Here is a 26,929-nt window from a genome sequence, read left to right on the forward strand (position 1 = left end):
AGTGAATCGATGGACAAATTTGGGATAAATACTCAAATCCACCACACCTTATCCTATATCCAGGTTAATGGGCTGCCACGCATACCCTATTCATCCTCCAAACTGCTGTCTATATGATCTGAAATTTCCACTGGGAAAAAGAAAAGTCATTAACAAAGAGCACCCGTTTCCTAGAAAGCCTAGAAAAACATCCTTGAAACAGAAATATCCTTTCTGTATTTTAGCTAACTTCGTAGATCACTCGGTGGTTCTTCCATTTCAATTTTATTTAACAGGCACCCAGACAAGTTTTTAAAACTTTCACTTCTTGATTAAATTTAACAATAGCCATCAATTCAATTCTAGAAATGATAATTTTTGGAGTCAGAGAGAAGTATCTCCCCCCCCCCTTCCAGAGTGTGTATATCATATCTTTTGGCAAGTTATACAGAGGAGTGCTTAAACTTGAGCACTTTAAGAGGCTTCTTAAACTGCAGCCTACCCAGGAGTCTCATTAAAAAGCAAATTGTAAAAAAAAAAAAAAGCAAATTGTAATTCAGTAGGTCTGGGTTGGGGCCTGAGACTCTGCATTTCTAACAGGCTCCCGATGCTGCTGGTCCACAGACCACACTTTGAGTTGCAAGGGTATAGAGGACACAGAGCAAACCACGAATTAACTCTAATTCTCCTTAAAGCCTGCTGGGGAGCCACAGAGGCAGCTTGGTGTGAAGTTGGAGAGATTCAGGCTTGAATCTCAGTTTCTCCACTCGCTAACTTCTCTGAGTCTAAATTTCATTTTTTTGGAATTAAATTAGACAATACACACAAAAAATGTAGCACAGTGCCTGACACGGAGACATTGGTACATCAGTGGTAGCTAGCAATTCTACTTTTGAAAATAACAACAACAGGAAGGTAAGTTGTTCTTTTTCCATTTACTCCACTGTAGAATTTTGAGGAAAGGAGTACTTGTGGTCACAGTGTGCCCGCTATTACTTATTGAGTACCTGTTCGAGGCATCCTGGAACTCCAACTCCTCCATCCTCACTGCCCTGACAACACCTTGCCCCATGGCTTGCTGCTCCATAGCCCACGTTATCTCTACTTGCTCTAGAGGAGCAATGTGTGCCATCAAAACCCTGACATAGGGGGCTTCCCTCGTGGCGCAGTGGTTGAGAATCTGCCTGCCAATGCAGGGGACACGGGTTCAAGCCCTGGTCTGGGAAGACCCCACATACCGCGGAGCAACTAGGCCCGTGAGCCACAATTACTGAGCCTGCGCGTCTGGAGCCCGTGCTCCGCAACAAGAGAGGCCGCGATAGTGAGAGGCCTGCGCACCGCGATGAAGAGTGGCCCCCACTTGCCGCAACTAGAGAAAGCCCTCGCGCAGAAACGAAGACCCAACACAACCAAAAATAAATAAATAAATAAGCCTACACCTTTAAAAACAAAAAACAAAAAAAACACAAAGTATGTATATTTTTAAAAACAAAAAAAAACAAAAAAAAACCCTGACGTAACCTAAATATTGCAGGGGAGAGAATAGAGGCCTGCTTGGAACTGTCACAGCTTAATGCACCGACAGGCTTCTCAAACCCTTGCCAAAGGCCTGCCCTGAACGTGTCTCATGCTGGTGTGATCTGAGACGGAATAGAAACCGTGCTCTCAGCCATCCTTGCATTCTTCCTGTTCCTCCACCTCCAGCCCATCCAGCAAAGGTGAACTTTTCACCAAGTCACAGAATTGATCTGTGTTATTTGTCCACCAGAATGTAAGCTCCTTGAAGCCAGGAATTGTTGCTTATTTTTTCCACTGCTATATCACGAGAGCCTTGCACAGTGCCTGCTACATGGTAAGTGCTCTGTAAACAGTTTATGCTGCAGAGGCAGGAACGGAGAATATGAAATCAAAGCGGTTTGTGTCCCACCTCAGCCACTCTCAGCTGGGATGACTTTCGTGTGTGTGTGTGTGTGTATGTGACTGTGAGCAAGTAGCTCATCTCACTGAGCCTCAGTTTCCCCTTCTGTAGAGCGAAAATAATGCATACCCATCCCACAGTTAAGTAGAATATTGCATATAAAGTGCCTGACGCATGGCACATGATCAGTTGCTGGAAGCTGAATATTCAGTCCTCCCCTGTACCATTTGATATTACCATACTTCTAAATTGCACAAACATTTAAAAATAGATGAAATGCAAAGATCTTTTGGAATATCTCCAAGTTAGAAAAATAGCCTTTGTTCGCTGGGGATTTAAATTATGCCTGTATATGTATAGAGACCTAAGAACGCATACGAATCTGACACTGACAAATTCGGAGCATGTGGAAATGCCAACCACTCTGTAATAAATCTGCTCTGGAGGAGGAGAGCGACGTTGCCTGGAGATTTTTATCCACTTGAAAATGTTACCATTCACCCAGGGAAAGCCAGGAAACGGTGGTGGGACAGTTGGATCCAAGTGCTCTGACATTTCATCACCAACTGACACCATCAATGAATTTAGAAGCCAGAAGAGATAGCCATGTTGCTTCACATGGTGTTGAATTAAGAAAATGGCATATCACAAAGACAGCAAGGGAGCTGTCAAAGCCTAGGTTTCTGAGAGTTTTCTTTTGTCACAGACTGTTCCAGAATAAAGATTAAGTATGGAAATGTCAGTGGCTGGGAACTTTAGTTGAGAAGAACCCAAGAGCCCACATTACAATAATAGCTTAATACCCATTGAGTACTTTTCATGTGCCAATTAGGCTAAACAACTCTACCTGGAAAATATATGACTGAATTCCCACAAAATCCCTGTGAGATATACCATGCTCCGCTTCAAAAATGAGCAAACTGGGTTGTAGGGGAAGTGACTTGCCCAGGTCACACAGCCAGGGCTCCATTCCAGGTCCCTGTGATGGCAGAGCCCACCTTGACATCACTGGAAGGTTGAGAGGTAGGGCTGGAGTGGGAGGAGGAGGATGGAGGACTCTGCTTAGCTTGGGTGTTCTATGGATTTTAGAGCCTCACAGACAGCAAGTGATTTCTGCCACTTAGTAGCTCCATGGTTTGTGTTACTTAGCCTTCCTCATCTGAAACAGGAGGGATTTAATAATAATAATAGTAACTACTAACTTTATATTATGTGTCAAGCACTCGCTGTTCAAATATTTGACACATAGTGTCTCATAAAGTACCCACAACAACTCTTATAAAGGAAGTACTATTATTACTCCCATTTCCCAGAGACAGAATCTAATGATGATGAGGCACAGAGCCTAGCATACAGTAAGTGCTCAATAAATGACAACTATTACCAGGGTGCTGCACTGCCTTCTTGCTCACATTTTGCAAGCTCTCCTCTATCAGAACCACACCTGCATACCCTGCTTTTTCCTGAACCGCCATCTCCTCCTTCCCTTCCTTTTCTGTAAGTCCCTCTCCCCCTGCACAACTTGCCTGCCCCAAAATGTCTGAGATAAAATTCGCCAACACTCCCTCTTGTGGTGGTCCAATGGCTCCCTTCCCCAACTCCATTTTATTTTTCTATGAAATACCGAAATTTAATTCCTTAGCATTAAGGTCTAGAGGAAAGATGCAACCAATTAGTGAGTAAACTATACATGCTGAATGTAAAATAAAGACCATCATAAGAATTGGTTTGGGGACCACCACTAATAATAGGGGACAATTACTGAAAGCTTGCAATGTGCCAGATACCATACTTAGCCTTACTTTTTAATTACCACACTTGATCTTGAATTAGACACACTTATTGTCCCCACTCTACATGTGTGGAAACTGAGACAGAGAGTATATGCAATTTGCTCAAGGTCGCGGTGTCAGAGGCTGGCAGAGCCAATGCTGTAACAGCACTTTGACTCCAGAGCCTGGGATCCCGGCCTTTGTGCCTGAAGAATCCTGACTCAAGCAAGACATCTGGGTTCCAAGACTGTTTGCACCACTCTGGACTTACCTTCCTCCACTGTAAAATAATAGGGTGCAATGAATAATGAAGGGGATGCTCTTACCTAATCCTCTCTACCTATGAGGTTGAGATTATGCCTTCTGATTCTACAGCTATGGAAACAAAGATGCAGTTCTCCAAGGTAGTAGAAGGTAAAGAACTATTTTCTCTGACCCCACACTCATGCCCTTCCCTCTGAAGAGGCTGCCTCTCCAGGTTCAGGATCCAGTCATCAATCTTTATCTAACCCATCCATTTCTGGAATCAGTTTGGATTATGGATGGAATCTGGGTTCCATTCTAGAATCACTTTTGTGATTTCAGCCATTCTTCTTTTTCAAACTCATCCATTTCTCATTTTACTTCTGAGCTAGACATATTAATGAAAACTAAAATCAAATTTTCTATATTTTTCTGAAATAGCTAGACTTTTATTCATTAGTTTCTGTCTCTAGAAATCTACAGGAAAATTGGGCATCTTTGGGTCAGCTTTCAGTATAGCTCATAGGTCAAAGAAAAGAAATATAATATATAAAAATGTATATTAAATATATTACAAAGTATGAATGATCGTCCTAACATCACATTGTCCAGAAAATATATTATTCAAAGGTTTGTGAATGATTTTTTTTTTAAAATAAATCTACTCTTTAAGAACATTAACATAAGCAAATAAAAAAGACCAGCAATCTCAAATACCAAATTCTCTATCAGGAGAATACCAAAGTGTGGGTAAACCCATATGATAAGTAAGTAGTACGGGAAATTTATTAGGGTATATAGTTTTTAAAACATAGAAAATTGAATCTCCAAATATTTGTGTATTGTATGGAATAGTCCTTCTTTGTCCTTTTTCTGTTTAGAAAACTCTCTTAATAGAAATAGATGTTGAATGCCTATTTAAATTAAAAAAAATTTTTGACGAAGAAATCAACTTTAAATCCCAGTTTGCTAACACAACTATTTTAATGTTTGCACATCCTCTTTCATCCATGTGTCTGCATATACACACATTTTAAATATCTACTAAACTAATAGTTTATATTTTTAAATTTTTGATTTAACAAAGCATAAACATTTAATATATTTTTATGGATTTTAGTATTACTGTTGGTAATGACTTTATACAATTCCAGAGGCTGATATACCATAATTTTCTAAATCATTCTCACCATTTGATATCATTGTCTATTTCCCACTTTCTGCTATTCTAGATCTGTCTGTGCTATTCAGTATGGTAGCCACTAGCCACATGTGGCTATTGAGCACTTAAAATGTGTCTAGTCTGGATTGAGATGTAATTTAAGTATAAAATATGCACCAGCTTTCCAAGACTTAGCATAAGAAATAATAAATGCAAGTGTTTAAATAGATGATTAATAAGAACCTGCTGAATAAAAAATAAATTAAATAAAATTCAAAAATTCAAAAATAAATAAATGCAAGTGTTTATATTGATTATTGATGCTGAAATTATATTTGAATATATTGGTTAAATAAAATAAATTATTTAAATTAGCTTCACATTTCTTTTTACTTCTTTTAATATGGTTCCCAGAAAATTTTTAATTACATATGTGGTTTATATTATATTTATACTGGACAGGGCTGGTCTAGATAACAATTCAGTGAACAACTGCCTACATATAGATTTCTGCTTCTGTTGAATTATTTCCCCAATCTACATGCCAGTGAGGGAGCTTACTGGAACAAAACACGTATTTTTTTTTATTGAAGTATAGTTGATTTACAATGTTGTGTTAATTACTGCTGTGCAGCAAAGTGATTCAGTTATACATATATATATATATATATATATATATATATATATATATACATTCTTTTTATATATATATGCTTTTCCATTATGGTTTATCATAGTTTATTGAATATAGTTCCCTGTGCTATAGAGTAGGACCTTGTTGTTTATCCATTCTATATATAACAGCTTACATTTGTCAACCCCAAACTCCCAGTGCAGTCCTCTCCCTTCCCACCCCCCCACCCCCGCCCCTTGGCAACCACGAGTCTGTTCACTATGTCTATGAGCCTGTTTCTGTTTTGTGGATAGGTTCATTTGTGTCATATTTTAGATTCCACATATAAGTGATATCATATGGTATTTGTCTTTTTCTTTCCACCCTTAGTATGATAATCTCTAGTTGCATCCATGCTGCTGCAAATGGCATTATTTCATTCTTTTTTATGGCTATTATTCCATTGTATATATGTACCATATCTTCTTTATCCATTCATCTGTCAATGGACATTTAGGTTGTTCCCATATCAAAACATGCATTTTTATGGCTCTTGCTACCTATCACTATATTGCTTTTCAAAAGAGTTGTACCAGTTTATAAAGAAACCAGCACTGGGTCTCTCAAGAACTTTACTGGCACGGAATATTCAAAAAAGTAAAAATACTTTTAAGTATTTTTATTTTTGTTAATTTCCTAAGTGTAACATGGATGTAAGAACCAAACTGTCTGGATTTAAATCTCAGCTATACCCTAACTAGTTGTCTGATTGGAGCAAGTTACTGAACCTCACTTGGCCTCGGTTTCCTAATCTGTGAAATGGAAATAGCACCATCTCCTAAGGAGGTTTTTGGGATTAAATGAATTTATATATATTAAGCACTTAGTAAATGTGAAGAATTATAAAATATTAAATGTTATTATGATGATAAATATTATTTTAATCTATAATTCTTTGATTATTACTCAGGAAAAATGTTTCTCAGGCTAAGTGTTTAATATTTGTATTTTGTTCTCTAAGTTTTCTCTTCATGTCCTTAGGTCACTGATCTATTGAGATCTTGGGTTTTATTTTTCTTTTAAAATTTGAATTATTTCTTCATATACATATATCATGTAGTTGAATACTTAATCACCTTTATACAATTATTTTCTCAGTTTGTTGTCTACCTTTTAATTTTATGTCATTGTTTTACATTTTAAATGTTTTGCACTCAAATAGTTCATCATTTTTTTTTAACGTAATTCTTCCTTTACTTCAAAGCTATGAAGGTTATCCCTCAGTGAGTGATACCTATGTGTTCTGTTTCTGTTGGCTCTTCTATAATTTGCGGCTGGTTAATTTGTTTAGCAGAGGTTGGATGTTGCTAAAGTTTTAGACTTTGACATGCAGAGGATGAAACAGAAACTCTTCCATTTGGGTGCCTGCAAACATTAGGTGCCTTCCCGGGGATGTTACGGTGACTTCATTTGAAACAGTGGGGCTCTATGAAAACAGAATTGTTCACTTCTACTATAAGCAAATCGAATGGATCTGGTCTAAGTCCTTGCTGCATGCAAAAGTGCCTACAGGTAGAACCAAGCAGTGCTGGGTTCATATCCTCACTACTTACTAGCTGTGTGGTTGGAGGAAAGCACTTAACCACCTGGGAGCCTCATTTTGTTTTACTGGAGATTAAATGCATATGAAAATGCCTAGCACAGAGCCGCCAAAAATCAAAGTCAACCTTTAAATTCTTTATTTTAATGCAATATTCAAGATTATCTCATTTTCTTAGTGAGTCAGAAAAGGGAGTGGTTCTATATTAAATTTTTCCTTGTTAATCACATTTGGCTGGATGTACCAGAAATTAGCTACCCCACGAAAGATGCCTAGAATATGCCTGCTGTCTGTTCAAGGCAAAGCAGTAGCTTTCGTCCTGTTCCACTCCTTATATTAGGCCTTAAAACAAACCTATGAGGTAAACAGAGCATTAACTCTTCTCTTCTCTTGGAAGAGAAAACTGGGGCCCAGGAAGGTTCAGTGACTTGCCCAGTGTCATACAGAAGTGCCTCCAACAAAACAAAAACAGTCTCCTAGTCCCATGTACTTTCCAACTGCAAGTTGCTCCCTCTAGGTGTACAACTGATTGAACTGGATAACCTCTGATCCCTTCCAAACCAGTTAACATAGTTATTAAGTTCTGTGGCTCTGGATTCCAAGAGACCTGGCGGGGTGCAAACTCCAACTCCACTACTTTCAAGCTGTGTGACCTTGTACTGGTCAATTAGCCTCTCTCAACCTCAATTTTCTCATCTGCAGTGTGGAGCTAATAATTTTACCAAACTTATCAGGTTTCAGGGAAGACGAAAAGAAATGATGCAAGTAAAGCACTTAGCACAGCAGCTGACCGGTAGTAAGTGCTCAAAGCTAGTCAGCTGAAAATGAAAAAAACTAAACTGTCTAGGAATAGTTGGGTTTAGAGGTCTGAACTCAAATTTGGGTTAGGGCATCCAAGTGGTTGATCCATTAACTAATGCATACTATCATGGAGGCTTTTGGAGGTTTTCCAGTGCTGCGTCTTTTGGTCCTATTTGGAATTTCAGGCACACAGAGCCATCCATGTCAACTCTTTGGGCAGGTGCCATGTTCCTTACCTGTCCCAGCTGGAAACAGCATAATTGGGTACAACATGAGAGATGATGGTAACTTCCCAGAGATGTGCAGTGATTAGTGTTAGTTTATCTACTGCTGGCACTCCTGAGGGGCAGACACAAGACACTAGAACCTGACTGTATTGTACTGTTTAACTCTACATTTAGCAATGGCAATATTCTGATTCTCTCTAGCTGCTCCCAAGGCTGCTTTTGCCTCTCTGGCTTCTGTGTACCCAAAGTGCCTTTCTCATTGAACCTCTTACATTGGGCCAGATGTGGCTGGCCTCCTGGGGTCACCACTACTCTCACCAACCACCTAGAGCCCAGACTTCACACTGCCTCGCTAAAAAAGCCGACTCCAAGCAGCAAAGAGAGTGCAGAGGACTCCACTGGGGACCTCTTAGGAAGGTCAGGAGAGCGCTGTATCACGCACCATAAAGAAAAGTAGATCAAAAGTTCAGCTTTGAAAACTCACTTTCCTTGCCAAAGCCCTCTGCCCAGGCATTGACAGTCTGATCTCCTCTCTTTCTCTCCCACAGACCCATTCCTTGTGGTGTTGTCAGCAGTTTGGCTCTAGCCACTGCCTTGACTATCCCACAAAAACTTGAGAGCTAGCTGGTCCCAACACCCCTAAAAAAGCATTTCAACCACCACATCTATTCTCCCTCCAATAATGCCTCTGGCATCAAAGCCCCATCCTTGAGCATCTCATCAAAAATTTTACTCAACAAATCTAGAGCCCTTCTGCAGGTGTGTGTGCAGATTCCACCAAGAAAATAGTATTATCTCAGTAATGACTCTCTTGATCCTCAGGTGACTTTAAGTTTGCTTGACTGTGAGCTCTGTAATAATAGCTAACATTTATCCCATGCTCACTCTGCCAGGCACTAGTCTAAGTACTCCACAAGGACTTTTTCATTTATTCTCGTGACAAAACTTTATGATTAAGGATCATCGTTGCCCTAGTTTTACAGATGAAAACCCAAGGTATGGAAAGTTAAGTAGCTTGCCTGCGATCACACAGAAAGTGGCACGCCTGGCATTCCAACACAGTTGGCTCCAAAGCCCACAGTTTGAAGCAATAGGCCACAAGGGCAAAGACTGGGTGGTTCTCAGGGCCCAGTTCCCAGCCCTTTGCACAAAGAAGCCCCCCACAATAGAGGGGTGTCGACTATTTGCTGAGGAACCAGATTTGGTCGGTCTTATTTCCTGTCTTCTATTTTGGAACACCTGTTCCCCTCCCTTCCATTTCATCATTCAATTCAACTCAAAAAAAAAAAAATCACATATGGAGCTGTGTATCATGTGCTGGGCACTGTGCCTGGCGGTGGAGAAACAAGGAAGTATAAGGCAGAGTCCATGTCCTTTTGTGTCAATGTCGCTGCAGGTAAGAAAGACACAGTATCCAATAACGTATATCACAACATTGAAAATGCCACATGGGAGACATTAGAATACAGAGGTGACCCTGCAGGTGAGGGCATTCCCTCTGGAGGGAGAGGCAGGGAATGGTGCCTGGAAGAAGTGGTAACTGGGCTGGATGTTAAGCAAATGGGGATGGAAGAGAAAATAACTCTCAGCTACAAAGTCACAGCATTGTGTCCCAGCTCCATCCCGCTGTGTAATAAAGATTGAGTGGAAGAAGGAGAGCTGTCAGAGGTGGAGCTCAGGAGAGGCTGGCTTGGAGCAGCCTTGATACCCAGCTAACAACCTGACACACCCCCTGAGGGAGACCGGGAGTCAGAGAGGCACCTGGGCAGAGGGCGGCTGGGGTCCTCCTCTCTGTCTGGGCCAAGCACGCTGAGGACACCGTGGAGAATGGGCGGGAAAGTGTCTGCACCATAGCCCACAGACCCGTGAGAAGGCTCGTGGAATGGTCCACAAGAGGAAGAGACAATGGTCTGGATTTGGGAGGAAAAGCAAGTGTTTGAGGGTTTCTTAATGAGATGTGGAAGTTTTGACATCATAGATTCCACTCTTTTAGTTTTGGTGATAGCACTGTTGTTTAACCACATCGATAGAGTTTTTCTTGGTTAATTCTCTAAATTCTCATGACTTGAGGTAAGATTCCTTGATTTATCAAAGTGAGGAATCCACTTTATTCTCTGGATATATTTCCTAAAGCCCAATCAGGGTAAGAAGCCACCCTTGCCCATCAGCTATTTCTTTTCATCTATCTTTCTCTGATCTCATTCTCAGAAAGACAGAGTTCAGGATCTCTGATCTCAGATTCACAATTTCTTGCTGAGATTTTAGAAAATTGGGAGCTTGAAAAAGTGTGGCACAGGGAAGTAATTTTCCAGCAGGACTGTCTTCATTGGTCCATGTTCTCTGTCCAGCTAATTACCTTCCACAAAAGCCAGGAATGAGTTGAACTGACCCATGGGAAGCCTCAGTGATGTGTGGGCCCTGGGAAGGGTTGGCATCGCTGTTTTTTCAAGTTCTGATCTATAAAACCACACAGATGGGAGAGTAGGCAATTGTGTCCGCCAAACCCTTGCAACCCAGGTATTGGTTGACCCTCAATAAATGCTTGCCTGATGAATGAATGAATGAATGAAATGGAGAACAGGAGTGAGACAGATTGTATGTGGTCAAATAAACTTGAACTTGCTTGAATTGTGTACCTTCAACCTTATAGAAACTGAGGGAGCTAAGACAGTTCATCATCCAGTCTTCTCAGAGAGGTCCAGGTATTGGAACCACAGGCTATAGCCCAGAATCTGGAACCTGGTAATGAGAATGTAACCCCCTGAAACTGAAGCTATTAAGATTCAACATTTATAGCTCAAGACCAGCAAAGCAGCCTCCCGAGTGGAGTCTTCTTTCTGCCTCCAGTCTATCCCTAGTACAATCTGTTGGAGCTGCTGTTCTAAAACAGAAATCAGATGGAAACTCTGCCCTGTGGGAAACAACTCCCCCTCACCTATCCAATAAAGGGGGATTAACGTTCACGAGAGCCTACAGTATGCTGTGAGTGTGCTAGGAATTTATACTTCACCTTGTTTCATCCTATCAACAGCCCTCTGGGGCAGGCGTTATGTCCCCATCTTATAAACATGGATGCTGAGACTCAGAGAGGTAAAGTAATTTGTCCTCAGTCATATAGCCAACAAGTAATGGAACTCAGAGTCAATTCACTCCAAACCCCAGGACATTTCTCCTCATACTGCACTGCCAGAAATCCTTTCCATTATACCACGCTGTCCAGAAGCCTTTGTAGGGCTGTAGGCTCTTTATGAGCTGACTCCATCCCACATTTCCAGCCTTATCTCCCTCACTGCACGCCCTCTCTCCCTGAGCTTCTGCCACAATCATCCATGAGGTATTTCAGGAGTGGTCACGTGCTCCCAGGTCACAGACCTTTTGCAGTGCTGTTGTCCTCTGGTCTGTATACCTTCCCCCTTTCTCCACCAGACAAACTCCTATTCATCCTTCAAGATCCAACTCAAATATCCCCTCCCTATGAAACTTTCTCTGATCATTCTCCCCCGCCTAGGCAGTTGGTGGCCCCCTGCCCAGAGCTCCCATTGCCCTCGGTACCTACCTCCATCACTGCAAGCAGCTCTCAGTCTCTTCCTGTCTGACATCCCATTAGCCACGACTCCATGTTTAAGAATCCATTGCAGGCAGATTCTGTGTGCTGCCAGCCCTCCAGGCAGGCAGATGCCACCCTCTCTCTGTAGAAAGCACTCACACAGCATTCCCTACAGTGAAATCAGGCAGTTGTTTAAAAACAAAATCCTTCCCGGGTAGAATTAACCATCCCGTGAGCTGTGGTTTTATTCACAGTGCAGTATGTGAGTATGTGGTGCCTTTTCCCATTTTGCACAAGGCACTACGTTCCTCTTTTTTTATTATGACTATGAAATATATGGGCTATGAAACCTTGACATTAAATTAGCCTCACACTGTCCCTTCTCTTCCCACTCCTGTTCTATGAATAGTAGACTGTGCTGAGAGCAGGACAAATGAATCAAACGTGACACCACTTTACTGGAGAGGCTAAAGCTCAAGATTATGGAATAGCTGGCTGAGGGGTTGTGATCTGCACATAAGCCACTGCATCATTCATTTTCTGCTGATCTTGTTCTTTTGGCTAGAATAGTACATTGCCATCTGTGCACATGATTGTGCATTCTGGTCATGAAGATAACAACTATGATTACTAATACAATAATAAATAGCTATCATTGATTGCTTACTATGTTCCAGGAAATTTTATATGCTTTGTCATGCTCCCTTCACCACACACTTGCAAATGTAATGGCTTTGTAGTTAAAAACAGGTTCTGGAGTCAGACAAATGTGGATTTAAATCCTAACTCTCCTCTTCCTCTCTGTGTGACCCTGAGCAAGTCATTCAACCTCTCTAAGCCATAAAATCCTCATGTGTATAAAATAAGAGTAATAAATATGCCTGTCCTTGAGTTGCTGTGAGAACTACATTCATCACTGTTTGGAAGAACTGATAACTATTTATCATCTTACTACCCCTATTCTGCAGGATGAAGAAACTGTGGCGCAGAGAGGTTAAGTAGCATGCCAGTTGTTACACAGCTATTAAGTGGTAAGGCTGGGATTTGAGCCCAGATCTGATTCTCTCCAATGCAGCATAGCAACACTGCACAGTGGTTAAGAGTACAGCTGCCTGGGTTCAAATTCTGGCTCTGCTGCTTGCTAAGCTTTGTGATCTTAAGCAAATCACCTACCCTTTTCTCTGTGACTCAGTCTCTCTGTTTGTAAAATAAGTGTGATGGGTTTGTTGTGACAATTAAATATGTTGGTATATGTATAGCTCTTAGGAGAGTGCCTGAAATACGGTAAATGCTGTAAGTGTTTGCTATTACAATGACTTTCTTAAATTTCCAACATTGGGTCTGGTTGGACTCCCATTGCAATAGTTAGGGTGAGCGATGGTGGAAATTTGGGCAGTTGCTCTGGACAGTTCAGTTCTTTTTGCTGCTCTAAGATATTTCTCAGGCCCTTAAATCTCCTCTAGTGTAAATATTCCCAGGTTCTTCAGCTGCTCCTAGTGACACTGTTGTAAAAACTGTCCCTACCACTAACCACGCCCTGGTTGCTTCATCCTCTAGAGCATCCTCCAGACCAGGTATCAGTCCTCTGTCAATTAGAGGACTGATAGCTGGTTTGGATAATTCTTTATTGTGAGGGGGCAGGGGAAGGAGCCGTCCTGTGCAGTGTAGGATGTTTAGCAGAATCCCTGGATTCTACCCACTAGATGTCAGTAGAATTCCCTCCCAGTGTGACAACCAAAAATGTCTCCAGACTTTGCCCAATGTCCCCTGAAGGTCAAAATCACCCCCAGTTGTGAACTGCTGGTGTAGAGCTTGGCCCCCAAATTGACAAAATTCTCAGGATATACTCTGGAGCTGGGTATGCAACACTGACCATCTTTTAAGGCAGCTGCAGATTACTTTAGCTCCTTTGACTGTTAAGCAGCTCTGTTCTGTCTTTGAACTTGCTGACTGCTAAGACCCCTAAGTCTTTTTCACGGTACTGCTCCCTGTGCAGATGGATTTTTGGCCCAAAGTGCATCTCTTCCTCAGAAATGTGTTAGAGACTGCTCATTGGTCCAGCCTGTATATGATTATCAGGGTAATGCTCTCTAAAAACCACCTTCCCCCAGTCCCAGAAGTGGCCACCCTCTTCTATTCTTCCAACCCCACTCATCTGCAAGGCCTGTTCCAAATGCCACAGCCCTAGAAAGTACCCCAGATCCTTCATTAAAACGCTTCTTTCCCAGCTCGGTCTCCACTGTGCTTTGTTTGCATCCTATGGGCTGTTTCTCCCAGAAGACTGTTAGCTGTTTGAGAGCAAGGGCTTACTCAGGGAAATCCTACAGTTCCATTCATCTGCTTAGTGCAAAATCTGTCCCAGTGAATGTTCTTTGAATGGAGTTATGTCCTGACCAGCTCATACACCCTTCAACCTCTCCTTGTGTTCTAACACATCAACACTCAACAATGCTCCCTGGCATTGAATGCCCTCCACACACTGTATCCACTTACCCACCCAACCAGCCTCCAGATATATCCACCAATTTAGTCAGCTCACTGCTGCTACCCGGGAACAAGTCTGCCTTAGAGTCCACAAATAGCTGCTTTCCTAACCTGAAACACCTACCTCAGCCTTAACTCCTAGTCATCTTCTCAGGCATAGCTCATCTCATATTTAGCTGCTTTAGACCCATTTTGGAATGAGACAGGAAATAAAATGCAAACCCTGTTTTCACAGCTGAGCCTTTCCTTTGTGTGAGTACTGGGGTTTTCTATAGGTTAGGATTGCTATAGGTTAACCAATTAGACAGGCATGGGTTCAAATCACAAGTCTGCAGATTTTATAACACTGTGACTTCAGGGAAATTACTTCACCTTCCTACCTCAGTTTCCCCATCTGTAGGTGAGGCATTTACTTACATGTAAGTGCCTGTAGCACAAGGTAGATGAGAAGAGTGAGGTAATGCATGTAAAGCATTCAGCCCAGACCCCAGCACGTGATAAACACTCCAGAAGCATCAGTTGTTATCAGGTCTTCCCTGACCAGTCCACTGCCTACTGACCTCCCTTCTAGATTCCTCTGGTCCATAGACTATGTGCCACCTGATTTATCCCTCCATTATATACTGTCATATTATTCACTTGCATGGGTTTAAGACTTGGTTGTGTCTCTCCAAATAGACTGTTTAAATACTCTGATGCCAGCAACTCACTCATTGGACAAATATCTGTGGTGTACTCACTGTGAGCATTGGGCTAGGCCCTGTGGATGGAAAGCACCCAGATATATATCCGAGTTGGACCCTGACCTCTAGGAATTTATGATTTAGTGAGGAAGATAAGATGTGTACAATAAAGAGTTATAACCACGTAGAGAATAACTAGTGTCATTGGAAAGGTGTAAGAGTCCAAATGCAAGAAGAATCCCTGATGCCTGGGATGATCAGGAAAGAGTCAGGAAATCTGGAATATACAGAGATGGATGATGGTGAGAGAATCCTTCATGAGAAGATGGAACAAGTTAGGCAAAAACTTGGAGATGGGAAGGCAAGAAGCTTACATGGGAAACTGAGTGGTTCTCTGTGACTTTAGCATGGGGTATGTGAAAGGCAGCAGTGAGTGATAAGGCTGGGAGACAAGAGGGGCCTTGAATATGACTGAAGAAGTTGGGTATCCCTGGTACCGCAGTGGTTAAGAATCCACCTGCCAATGCAGGGGACACGGGTTCGAGCCCTGTTCCAGGAAGATCCCACACGCCGTGGAGCAATGAAACCTGTGCGCCACAACTACTGAGCCTGTACTCTAGAGCCCACGAGCTACAACTGCTGAGCCCGTGTGCCACAACTACTGAAGTCCGGTGCCTAGAGCCCCTGCTCTGCAACAAGAGAAGCCACTGCAATGAGAAGCCCGCGCACTGCAACGAAGAGTAGCCCCCGCTCACCACAACTAGAGAAAGCCTGTGAGCAGCAACGAAGACCCAACGCAGCCAAAAGTAAATAAATAAATAAAAAGACTGAAGTAGTTGTACTTCATTTCTATGGGGTGCGGAACCACTGAAGGCTTGACCAAGGGAAAGGCTTGCTCTGGAAGCAGGCAGGAAGATCATTTATGAGATCCCAACAACAATTCCGGTATGAGATGGAGGGGGTTAGCTTAGGGTAGTGGTTATAAAGGTGGGAGAGAGGGATGGATGTGGGCAAGACCCTGTGATATGGAGAGGATGTGGATTACTATGTGGTCTTCACTTTGCCCCCTATAGTCTATTCTTCTCACAGCAGCCAGAGGGACCCTTTGGTCTTTGTATATCAGATCATGTCACTTTTCTGATCAAAACCTTCCAAAGGCTTCTCATCACACTTAGAACTAAATTCCAAACCCCTTTCCATTCTTTACAGCACAGTCTGTATGTGCCGCTTCTCTGGCTTCATCTCTTTACTTTCAACCTGTCACTTGATGCGTTCCAGCCACTGATCTTTTTGTTACTCCTCAAGCATGCTCCCACCCCTGGACCTTGCATTTGCTATTCCCTCTGCCTGGTACATTCTTTCCCAAATATCCACATGGCTTGTTCCTTCATCTCATTCTGGCCTCTGCTCAAATCTACTTCCTCAAAGAGACCTCCTCTGATGAAAATAAGCAGCATCTCCACCCCTCACTTTCTATCTGCTTTATTTTTATTGATAGCATTTACTAACTGACATTATAATACATGTTGATGTGTTTATTGTTTTTTAAAAAATATTTATGTATTTATTTGTCTGCGCTGGGTCTTAGTTGCGGCACGCAGGATCTTTAGTTGCAACATGTGGGATCTTTAGTTGCGGCATGCGGGCTCCTAGTTGTGGCATGCAGGATCTAGTTTCCTGACCAGGGATCGAACCCGGGCCCCCTGCATTGGGAGCGCAGGGCCTTAACCACTGGACCACCAGGAAAGTCCCAACGTGTTTATTGTTGGGTGTCTCCACAGAATGCAAGTTCCATCAGTTTGGGTCCCTGCTGTATCCTCAACATAAATGAATGAGTGAAAAAAAGGGGGAAGTCAAGAAGACACCAGCATTTCCAACCTGGGTTAATGGGAGGCCAGTGGAGCAATTGACCAAGATGGGAAATACAGGAGAAGGAAGGATTTTGAAAAGAAAAATGAGGTTAATTTCTAACATTTAATCTGCAGTATCAGAAAGAGACCCCAGTATATAATCTTAGATGGTAGCTGGGAAAAGGACTGGAATTCAGGAGGGTATTAGGATTTAGGAATCAACCACAGAGTAGTGATTACTCAGCCATAAGACTGAATGGGCCAAGAGCAGAGCAGAGCACCAAACCCATCTGTGAGGCACACCCAAAATGAGGAAACAGGCAGGGGAAGAGAGGTTTTCAGTAGCTGCCCATTGTTCTTGGGAGTAAATCCCAAACCTTCTCCATGCCTCACAAGACCCTGCATGATCTTTGTTCAGGGCTCCTACCTCATCTCCCCACCACCTTCAGCTATACTGGCCTGCTTTCAGTTTCTTGAATTTGCCAAACACCTTCTCGCCTCAGAGCCTTCACAGCTTTCCTTCTTTTTTCCTGGAAGCCACCCCTCCAAACTCTCCACTCCTCACCCAGCTAACACTTATTCATCCTGCAGATCTCAGCTTAAATATCACTTCCTCAAACTGTCCTTCCTTGGCTTCCCCTCTCTCAGTCTTCCTCCCTGTTATATGCTTTTGTAACATTCTTGCAAATAGGTGAACACACACACACACACACACACACACACACACACGGATGCAACAGGTAACTGAGACAGAGAAAACAGATGACTGTTTGTCTGATGTCTGCCCTCTTAGACCATACACTTCAGGGGCCAGTGGACCAGTGACGATGCCTGTATAATTCACCACTGTGTCCCCAGCACCTAGCACAGTTGTGGTTCATAATAGATGCACAATTTTAAAAATGCTGAATGAATGAACTGAAAGAGTAGAAAGAGAGGTAGGAGGAGAACCAAACTCGTACAATGACTTATAGTCAAGGCAGATTTCTCAAGCAGAAGCAGGGCATTGGCACGGTCCAGTGCTGCAGATGAGTATGGCAGGCTGAAGATCAAGGAAAACCAAGAATCCAAGGGCCTAGATTATCATGGCTTTAGGAACCCTATTTAAGTACAGTGATGAGAGAGGGAGGCGAGGTGTTGAGGCCTGACAGCAAAGGATGAAGGAGAGTGTGGGTGGGAGAGAAACAGAATCGGCTAGTGTAGACTACTCTCTCAAGAGATAAAATTAAGAAGGGAGGGAGAACGCAGGCTGGAATTGTTAGCAGAATCACAGAAAGGAATTTGGGGGTAAAGGAGAACTTCACATTTTTATGTCAACAGAAAATATTTAGTCAAAGGGAAAGACAAAATATTTAAAAACAAGTAGGAGATAATTGATGGGGCAAAGTACCTGAAGAGAAAGGGAACGGGATTGGGGACTCAGGTGGAGAAGCTGGATATGGGAGTGGGGGGAGAAGACTCAGAAAGTCTGGGCAGATGCCACATGCTTCATGTGCATCAGGCCATGCCGGCCTCTCTACAAATCCCTTTGAGGCAGATACTATGTTCACGCCCACCAAGGTGCAAGGAAAGTAAGACCTGAAACATTAAATAGATTATTCCAGGACACAAAACTACTTGATAACTGAGCTGGAATTCAAGCCCAAGGTTGTCAGTTTTCAAAGCTCATATTTTCCCATTATTCTTCATAAGCATCCTAAAAGATGAAGGGGAAGAGAAAGATTTTTCCCTCTGAGATGGGAAAGAAGGGAACGTGGAGGAGTGCAGGGAGGTGGTGAGAGCTCCAGTGAGATGGCCTCCACAGTCAAGGAGGAGACACAGACATCTTTGGGAAGTGGCGCTCAGCTCTAGGAGATGGGAAGGTTTAGAAGACATGCTAGCGAGTGGAAGAGGAAGCGAGGTGCAGGTGATGGGAGGCTGACCAAGCAGCGGAGAGGATCCTTCTGAAGCTGCACCAGAGGAATTTGGAATGGATCCAAACAGCTTGCTTCCCTGAACTTCCCCAGCAACATGGAGGAGTGGAGACAATAGAAGGGGTTTGGTCAGGCCCAGAAGTTGGCAAGGAGGGTGAACGGGGAGGCTGCAGCAGAAAGACAAGAGAGCCAGACAAAGAGCAGCATCTTTGCAATGACTGAATCTGGGGTCAGGACTGGGCTGATGTTACAGACGTTAGGAGAGGAAGGATTTTTGATTGTGAAAATGGAGGGTTTGAAGCCAGCACAGTGGAAAGATCATCAATATGAGGGTGGGAATCTTTAAGGGAGGCAATGGGAGCTGGAGAGGGGAAGACCATGAGCCTGGTGGGGAAATTCTTGAAGAAGGAGTGGGACCTGCCCAGAAGTCAGTAAGTCTTGGCACGAGGGAATGCTAAATGGATGGAGTGGACTCCAGAAGAGGGAAATCCATTGAAGGACAATGATAGGACTCTGGCCTATGAGCTGGCGAGGAAGTCATATGCTTATCGCTTCCCCAAGAAGAAAGAGCACAGAGAGGTGGAGCATGAGTGGCCCCAGGGGAGAACTCTGTGAAGGGAGCAGGGTCTTGACAAGGCAGTTCAGTTCCCTTGCAACAGTGGTAGTAATGCTTGAGGAGATCACTGACCACCCAGGGAAGCTCATTCCCAGGCAAAAGCAGAAGCTCTTTGGGCTTAGAAGGAAGGTCAAGACTGAATTCGTTAAGGAGTGAGATAGCGAAGGAAGCGATAGGAATAGCAGTATCTGAGGTTGTGCTCTGGATGCTGAGTTTAAGTAACAGGGATTAATTCACTCTAAAAACAATTGTTGAGGACCTATGTGCTCGAGTCAGAATACAGATAAGACACAGTTCTCACCCTAGAGGAGCACCATTTAACAGAGAAAACAGATTCATAGTTTCATGGTTAGGATGCAGTCAGATAGCTCAGGTTCAGATCACAGCTTTGCCACTTGCCACTTGAAGTAGACAAGTTATTCGAACTCTCTAAACCTCAATTTTCTCATCATTAAATGGAGATAACAATAGGACCCACCTCATTGCCTTGGTATGAAGACTAAACAAGATAATAACATGAAATGAACTTAACAGTTCTCATCAATGCTAGTCATTTATATTAATTAGAATAAAAAGGAGAACTGCTGAGATATAGGTATGACCAGAGTACTTTTATTACCAGAAGAAATCAGGAAAATACTTGATTATTTCAGGGTGAGGAAGTTCTTCAAAGCAAAACATAAAACTCAAAAGCCATAAAGCAGATGATGTTCATATTTACTGACATAAAAATGTGAAGCTTAAAAAAAAATGTGCACCTTCTAAATGACAAGACTTTATAAAGTTAAAACTAAAAATTTGAAAAAATGTTTAACCTCTTTAACAAACAAAAGTTAACATGCATACTCTTTTAAAAACCATGTCAGTAGTCAAATTCATAGAAAGAAAAGATAATGGTGGTTGCCAGGGACTGGTGAGAGGGGGGATGGAGAGTTATTGTTTAATGGGTACAGAGTTTCAGTTTTGCAAGATGAAAAGGGTTTTGAAGATGGATGGTGGTGATGGTGCACAACAATGTGAATGTACTTAATGCCACTGAACTGCACACTTAAAAAATGGTTAAGATGGCAAATTTTATGTTATGTGTATTTTACCGCAATTTTTTAAAAAGCCATTACAAATGAGTAAAAAATGAAATTGAACACTTATATAGGAAAATGAGCGATGGATGTGAATAATCATTTTCAGACAAAGGACACAGGTGATGATTAAATATGAAAAACTATACAACTTCAACAACAATTGAAGACAGGGAAGTTTTTGACCAATGAGATAACAAAGAAGAAACACAGTGATAATATCCAGTCATGGCTGTGAAGATTCAGACATTCTTACCAGCCGTGGATGGGAGTGTATCTGGGCACTGCCTTTTTAGAAGACAGTCAGGCTGTAGCTATCAAAATACAAAATGGGATGCCATTTGGTGCAATAACAGAGAAATAGCCACTCGAATGTGTAAAGGGATTTATCTCAGTATTGCTTGTAATTTAGAAGAATAGGCGCTACCTAAATAGCTATCAAGAAACTGATTTTTTTATATGATGGTACAAGCACACAATGGACCAATAAAATATCCACTGAAAGATCAAGGTTGTTATCTTCTAATGTGAAAAGAAAAATGAGAGATAGTAATTGAAAAATGTCACTCCATAGTATTATTGTATGATCCGTTTTTTTTACTTTCCTTTCTTTATTTTTTAAAAAAAGAGTTAATGTATGTTTGTAAATGCAGAGAAAAGAACTCAGTGATACCAATGGCCACCTGGGAATGGGAAGGGAGGATTTTGCTTTTGACTTTATGCACCTCTCTGATGCTTGCTTGAGTTTTCTAGGAGCATTTTCTAATTTTGTGGTAAAAGAAACAAACATGTGAAAACGTGGAAGAAGTCAAAGTGTTTTAGGATCCCAGAAACAGGAGTAACTAACAGCCTGGGGAAAGTGTCACAATGGAGGTGAGGTATGACAAGGTGCTTCGACGTGAACAGGAATGTGTTAAGAGGAGAAGGTGATGAAAGACACCCCCAGGATGAGGGAGAGGGCGCCTGGGAGACAAGGGGGAGTGAGGCCAGGGAACTGACCAGGCAAGACAAGTCACTGAATTGATGAAATCAACTCCCCCAAATTACAAGCAGAATGTTGGCTTAAAAGACTACAGTTGGCCCTCTGTATCCACGGGTTCCGCTTCCCTGGATTCAACCAACCGCGGATCGTGTACTATCCCGGGTTGGTTGAATTCCCGGATGCGGAACTGGGGATACGGAAAGCAATTATAGGACGTGAGCATCCAGAGGATTTTGGTATACATAGCGGGTCCTGGAACCAATTCCCCGCGGATACCAAGGGTCAACTGCGGCTTCATTCACCCAAAAGTATTTATTGAGCACATGCTATGTGTTTTGGACACAATAATAAAGAAAACCCACAGGAATCCTCTTTCTTTCTAGTTGCTTTCAGTCTAATGGGAGAGGAAGACATCAAATACATTTAACTAAAATAATAAAATAAAATAGTTGGCAAGGGCTTCAAAGAAAATACCGACCGTGCTAAAATGGAGACTATGAGGAGGCTGGGTCTAGGCAGACCCTTCCAAGGCAGTTATGTTTAAGCTGAATCCTGGAGGATGAGGGCACTCGATTAATAAAGGGGTTGGGGGAGGGGCCGAGGCTTTTTAGGCAGAGAGAACAGCATGTACAACACTGAGCAGAGAAAAGGCTTGTTTAAGAATGGAAGACAAGTTAATTTCCAAAATAACACCATGCACCTAGCTCCGCTGAACACCTGGAAACACCTGTGAACTTATCAGCTTTTTAAAATTTTTATTATATGCTGAATTTTGTACTGTAAGCTTTATTCATGTATCATTAGGAATTTCTATCTTTGTGGTGCGTTTGTGTGTGTGGGAGAGAGAGAGAGGGAGAGAGAGGTTTGGAGTATAATATAGGTGTGTTATCTGTCTCTATCTTAAACAATTAAACACAGAAATCAGTGCACCCTGAAACCATTACCCTTTGAAACCGAATACCATAAGTTTCATGGTGCAAGCTGACTGTTACTGAAAGTCAGATTGAAATTGCAAAAAGTTACAAGGAAGGAGATCATGGAGCTGGGGTACAGCATTTTAAAACTCCTGGCCATTATCTGAATAGCAAAGAGGATAATAACTGATATGCAAAACTCTCCTTCATCCAATGAAACACTGTTGATTTTTTCAAGAGCCAAAGATGCAGCAAACAGTGCCTGCCCTCAGGGAGCTCACAGACAAGTGGGGAAGGCTGACACATGGGACAACCCCAGGCAGGTAGTAACTGTTAGAAGGGAGCCTACCTATAATGCAACAGAAACACGCATCCGGGAGCAATGCACTCAGCGAGGGGTGGGAATAGGAGCCCTCCTGCAACAAGAGGTGATGTTGGGGGGCTGGGTAGGAGAGAGTCAGTAGAGGGGTGGCCTTCCACGTAGAAGCAGCAGCGTGAATAAAGAAAGCAGAGCTGAGAGTACACAGTGTTTTCAGGAAATAACTAGCAGGCATTTGTGGTGAGAAGGTCAGGGAGTGGCTGGTGATGAAGCTGAAAGTTAGGCAGAGAGTCAAGGAATGAAAGGCCTTGAATGGCCTATGAAGAACTTTAGAATTTCTCCTGGGGGGGGGTCCCCTCAAAGGTCTTTAGGAGGAGGGAGGTGATCAGAGCAGTGTTTAGGAATCACTCTAACGGCTGTGTGGAGGAGACACCCCCCCCCCCCTCACCCCAGCCTGGCCTCTGTGCCCCAGCGGTCTTAATGGGGGATGGAGGAGAATATCAGCCGGTTCTAGCTCTTCCTCCCCAGTAGGGTGGACTCTCCACACACCCACCAGCCATTTTCTCTAGGGATGACGGGAACCAGGGGGGCGGGGCAGTGTCCTCATGAAGCCCCGTGCACACCACTGCTCTCCCACCACCCCCAAGAGATGCCCGTAGTCCCTTCACAGGCTCAGACAGAGCTAAAACCTGGCTTCAGACTCCTTCCTAGAGGGAGCAAAGAGGAAGCTTATCCTTTATGTGCCCAGGAGACAGTCCAGCTTGATGCTGGGTTATTTCCTAAGCTGAGCTTTTTCGATGACTTTATATTTCAATTTGGGATAAGCCTTTGTCATTTAGGAGTTATTTTTCTGGCTGCAGGTCAAAAATGGCAAATATGGACACCGGGAACAGGCCCAGAGTCCCAAAATGATTAATATCCTGTGCTGTGAGATGTCAAAACGCAATGATAGCCAAAGCTTTTAGAGAGCCAGGCAGTTCAGTGTGATGGCAGTCAGCCCCTTGAGTCATCGGGCAGGGGGTGGAGGGGAAGATGCTATAATTCCAAGATACTAGGTCAATGAAACTGAAAAAAGGATCTGAAAACAAACCTCCTCGTGGACGTTCATTTTCAGGAAACGCTCTGTGTTGGTTTGCTGAGCTCCAGTTATCCATGGATTCTCTAGGGAAGCTCAGCCATCCCAGGTTTACTGTCCTGTTGCTCTACACTCCATCACTTGCTTTGGCCAACTGCAGTCCTGCCTCTCCAGGCTGTCACATATCAATCGCTCTGTTTATCTTATTGTTGGCCTGTTTTGGAAACACTCTCCTAGACTCCTGTCTGACTCATAGGTTAAGGAGCATGAGTAATTCTTCTGGAACTCACTTGGAACAGGAGGGAACCCTTCCCATTTGATTTCCGGTCCTAAAAAAGACAAGATAGTTCACACAGGATGCTAATTAGTTTTCATCTTCAACAGTTAGTGTGGCCTACCCCTGCTTGGAAAACTGCCTTTTGTACCATAGGGTTTAGAAATTTGAACACCTCCAAGCTTTTATTAAGAATTATAAAATGACACCAGAATATCATTTTGCTGTGATTAATATTCTGGCTGAAGTTGCAGTTTTTGTTACAGAGGAAACCCAAATGATCTCTCTTAATGAGATGTGAAAATCAGGGGGAATAAACAACAATATTTCACCTCTGAACTCTTCTTGTTGGGTTGTTGGTGTAGGGAATCGCGCATTGTCCTCTCTGCTGTTTTTGGCCTGTCCCTCCAAGCAGTGATGTAAACTCCCTAAAGTTCTTTCACCCCAAATGGGTGTGGCTTCTTTTGGAGCCAGAACAGTTTGGCGTCCACTGCCTGTAGCAGAGATGGTAAGAAAGTGGCTCCGTATCCCTCTGTTTCTAAACCAGCTTCAGAGAGAAGTAGCCCCTTCAGAGGACCTGGGTACTGAAGAGCTTTTCAGCATTGCCAGTGTGAAGTATTAGCATTGCTGGGGGCAAGACCGTGGTGAAAGACCAACTTCATACCTTAGGGACAGGATTATAGAGAAGCCTAGCTTTCTAATTTGTATAGTTTTGTACAATTTGAATTTTCCACAATGAGTATGGAAAACAGTAAGGAACAAAACAAACAAACAAAGCCTGACCATGTTTATTTGGAAATGGTCTCTTTATTCTTTTTTGTCTTAGCAGCTGTGTGACTTTGGGCAAGTTAATTAACCTCTCTGTCCTTACCTGTGAAATGATGATCATCATATACTACTTAGAGCATTGTTGAGCATTAAAACATATGTATAAGTATTCATATTACATGCACATGGTAACATTCAATAAGATTTTCTATCGTTGCTGCCGATGTGGTTCATTACCAATGCCCAAGACCCTCTCTCTCTGAAACATAGCTATTGAGTGGTGCAGAATGTAACTCTCATCCTTTTGGTGGAAGGGAGAGTATCAATCCTAATTAGAAGGTCATTCTATCGGGAAGACGCTGAAAGATAAAAGTAAATTCCCAGGTTTCCTCATGTCTCCAATCCTTCCCTCCAAAGAGCTGGAAAGACTATGGCCCACTCCATGTTTCCTCCAAGTGTAAGTTAGATTAGGCCACTCCTCGTGTGACTCTTTCTGAAGGCTTCCACAGCACTCTGAATGAAGTCAGCCTCCTTACTTGTCCCCTTGTTCCCCCATGATCTGCCCCTGCCCATGTCTGTCCTGGTTCTTCCACTCTCCCACCAGTTCATAAAGCTCTGGTCCCCAGCGGGGCCTCACGTGAGCAGCGGCCTCACGCCATCCTTCCATGTTCACTGTTCCTCACAGGTCTCAGCTTAAATGAAAGAGGCCCTTCCTGGACACCCTTTTCAGTATTCTCTACATAGCCCCCCACTGTGTATTTATTTCACTGTACTTATCACAAGCTGCAATTAGTTTATATGCTTGCTTGTTGGTTTTCTCTCTTTTCTATAATGTAGGCTCCAGGAAGGCAAAGACAATGCCTGGGCTGACACATAGTAAGTACTCAATAAATATTTGTGGAAAGAGGAGTAGGTGAGAAAGGGAAGAGGGAAGAGGTGGGGGGAGGAAAGAAGGAAGGAAGGAAGGAAAGAAGGAAGGAAGGGGGGGGGAAGGGAGGGAGGGATGAAGGAAGAGGGAGGGAGAGAGAAACCACAATGGAAGGTAAAGGCTAAGTACTCAAACGGGTAGGTTTAAAAACATGATGACTGGGAGAAAGTGATGCCAATGACAAAAACAGTAATAGTTTGGGAAGGAGATTAAGGTTGGAGAATAAATTGATGAGTTCAGTTCTAACATGTTCCACTTAAAGTGAAGGCAGGACACCCAAGTGAAACATCCAACAGGTAGATGGGTGCTGTAGTGAAACTCAGGGCCAGGCCAGGGCTGGAGCTGCCAGTTGTAGAGTCATGAAAATGTCAGCAAAGCTCTCAGAACGGAAGAAATCTTTAAAGGGTAGGGAAGGAAGAAAAAAGAGAAGCCGCTTCTGGAAACACAAATCTTTGGGTTCCAGGGGGAATGTGATCACAAAACTGAAACGTAAAGGAATTCATGAAGGGCAGCATGAGGAGTGGAGCCGGAAGCTTAGCTTGACCCAGCATGGAAAACCTCACACAGCCTAGACGTGGACAGATCAGCAACTCGATGCCTCCATTCAGGGTCAGTGAAGGTGCCTGAGAAGGAGATGGTGTGATGTCAGGGTGTGCCGTCAGGGCCAAGGGCGAGGAGGAGGGTTCTGAAGAAGAGACCGACAACAGTATAACATGCCCTAGAAGTCACTGCTAATAGGTTAAGACTCTGCTTAGCCTCGTGTCCTAAACAGACATGTGTGCAGGTGATGGTGATGATGAGCAAAGTTGTGGTGAATGAGGTTTGTCTTTCCCTTCAGGGTTTTCTGCTTCCAATTGTCCCCTCCCTGGCTGCTAGTGGTAGTGCCACGGAGAAGACAAAAGAGTAAGGGCTCTGGAGCCAGAGGGCCCTGGGTTCGTATCACCACCACCAGCTGTGAGACTCTGGGAACAGTTCCTCTCTGAGCCTTAGCTTTTTCATCTTTCTAGTGAGGATGGTGACCCCTGCCTCTCAGGGTTGTCGTGAAGATATCAGAGAGCCTCTGAAAAGCCTCTCACTCCACAGATGTTAATTCTCTTTCCCTCCCAAGGCCTCTCACTTTCTGCCCCCTCCCATTCTTATCAGACATTGAGATTGAGGTGCAGTTAGGTTAGCTCTTCAAGG

At 43.1% G+C, this 26,929-nt stretch overlaps 1 protein-coding gene across 3 annotated transcripts in view; it reads right to left on the minus strand.

The window, feature by feature from the left end:
• LOC309667512 (uncharacterized protein) overlaps positions 1-25,741 on the minus strand; it is a 47,964-nt gene extending 22,223 nt beyond the window's left edge. Inside the window, exons 1-4 of one of the 3 annotated variants that reach the window (XM_082476064.1) lie at positions 24,384-25,741; positions 24,068-24,106; positions 11,872-12,031; positions 531-10,772 (exon numbers count right to left, since the gene is read on the minus strand). In XM_082476064.1, coding sequence (XP_082332190.1) covers positions 10,717-10,772; positions 11,872-12,031; positions 24,068-24,106; positions 24,384-24,428 — 300 coding nt within the window. In that variant the 5' untranslated portion in view covers positions 24,429-25,741 and the 3' untranslated portion in view covers positions 531-10,716. Of the gene's footprint in view, positions 1-530; positions 10,773-11,871; positions 12,032-23,792 lie in introns of those variants that run through there. The other 2 variants (XM_082476065.1, XM_082476063.1) reach the window with 2 other exon arrangements.
• Between the last annotated feature and the right edge of the window lie 1,188 nt (positions 25,742-26,929).

This window comes from Balaenoptera physalus (assembly GCF_965194825.1).
Source record: "Balaenoptera physalus genome assembly, chromosome: 10".
Taxonomy (NCBI): domain Eukaryota; kingdom Metazoa; phylum Chordata; class Mammalia; order Artiodactyla; family Balaenopteridae; genus Balaenoptera; species Balaenoptera physalus.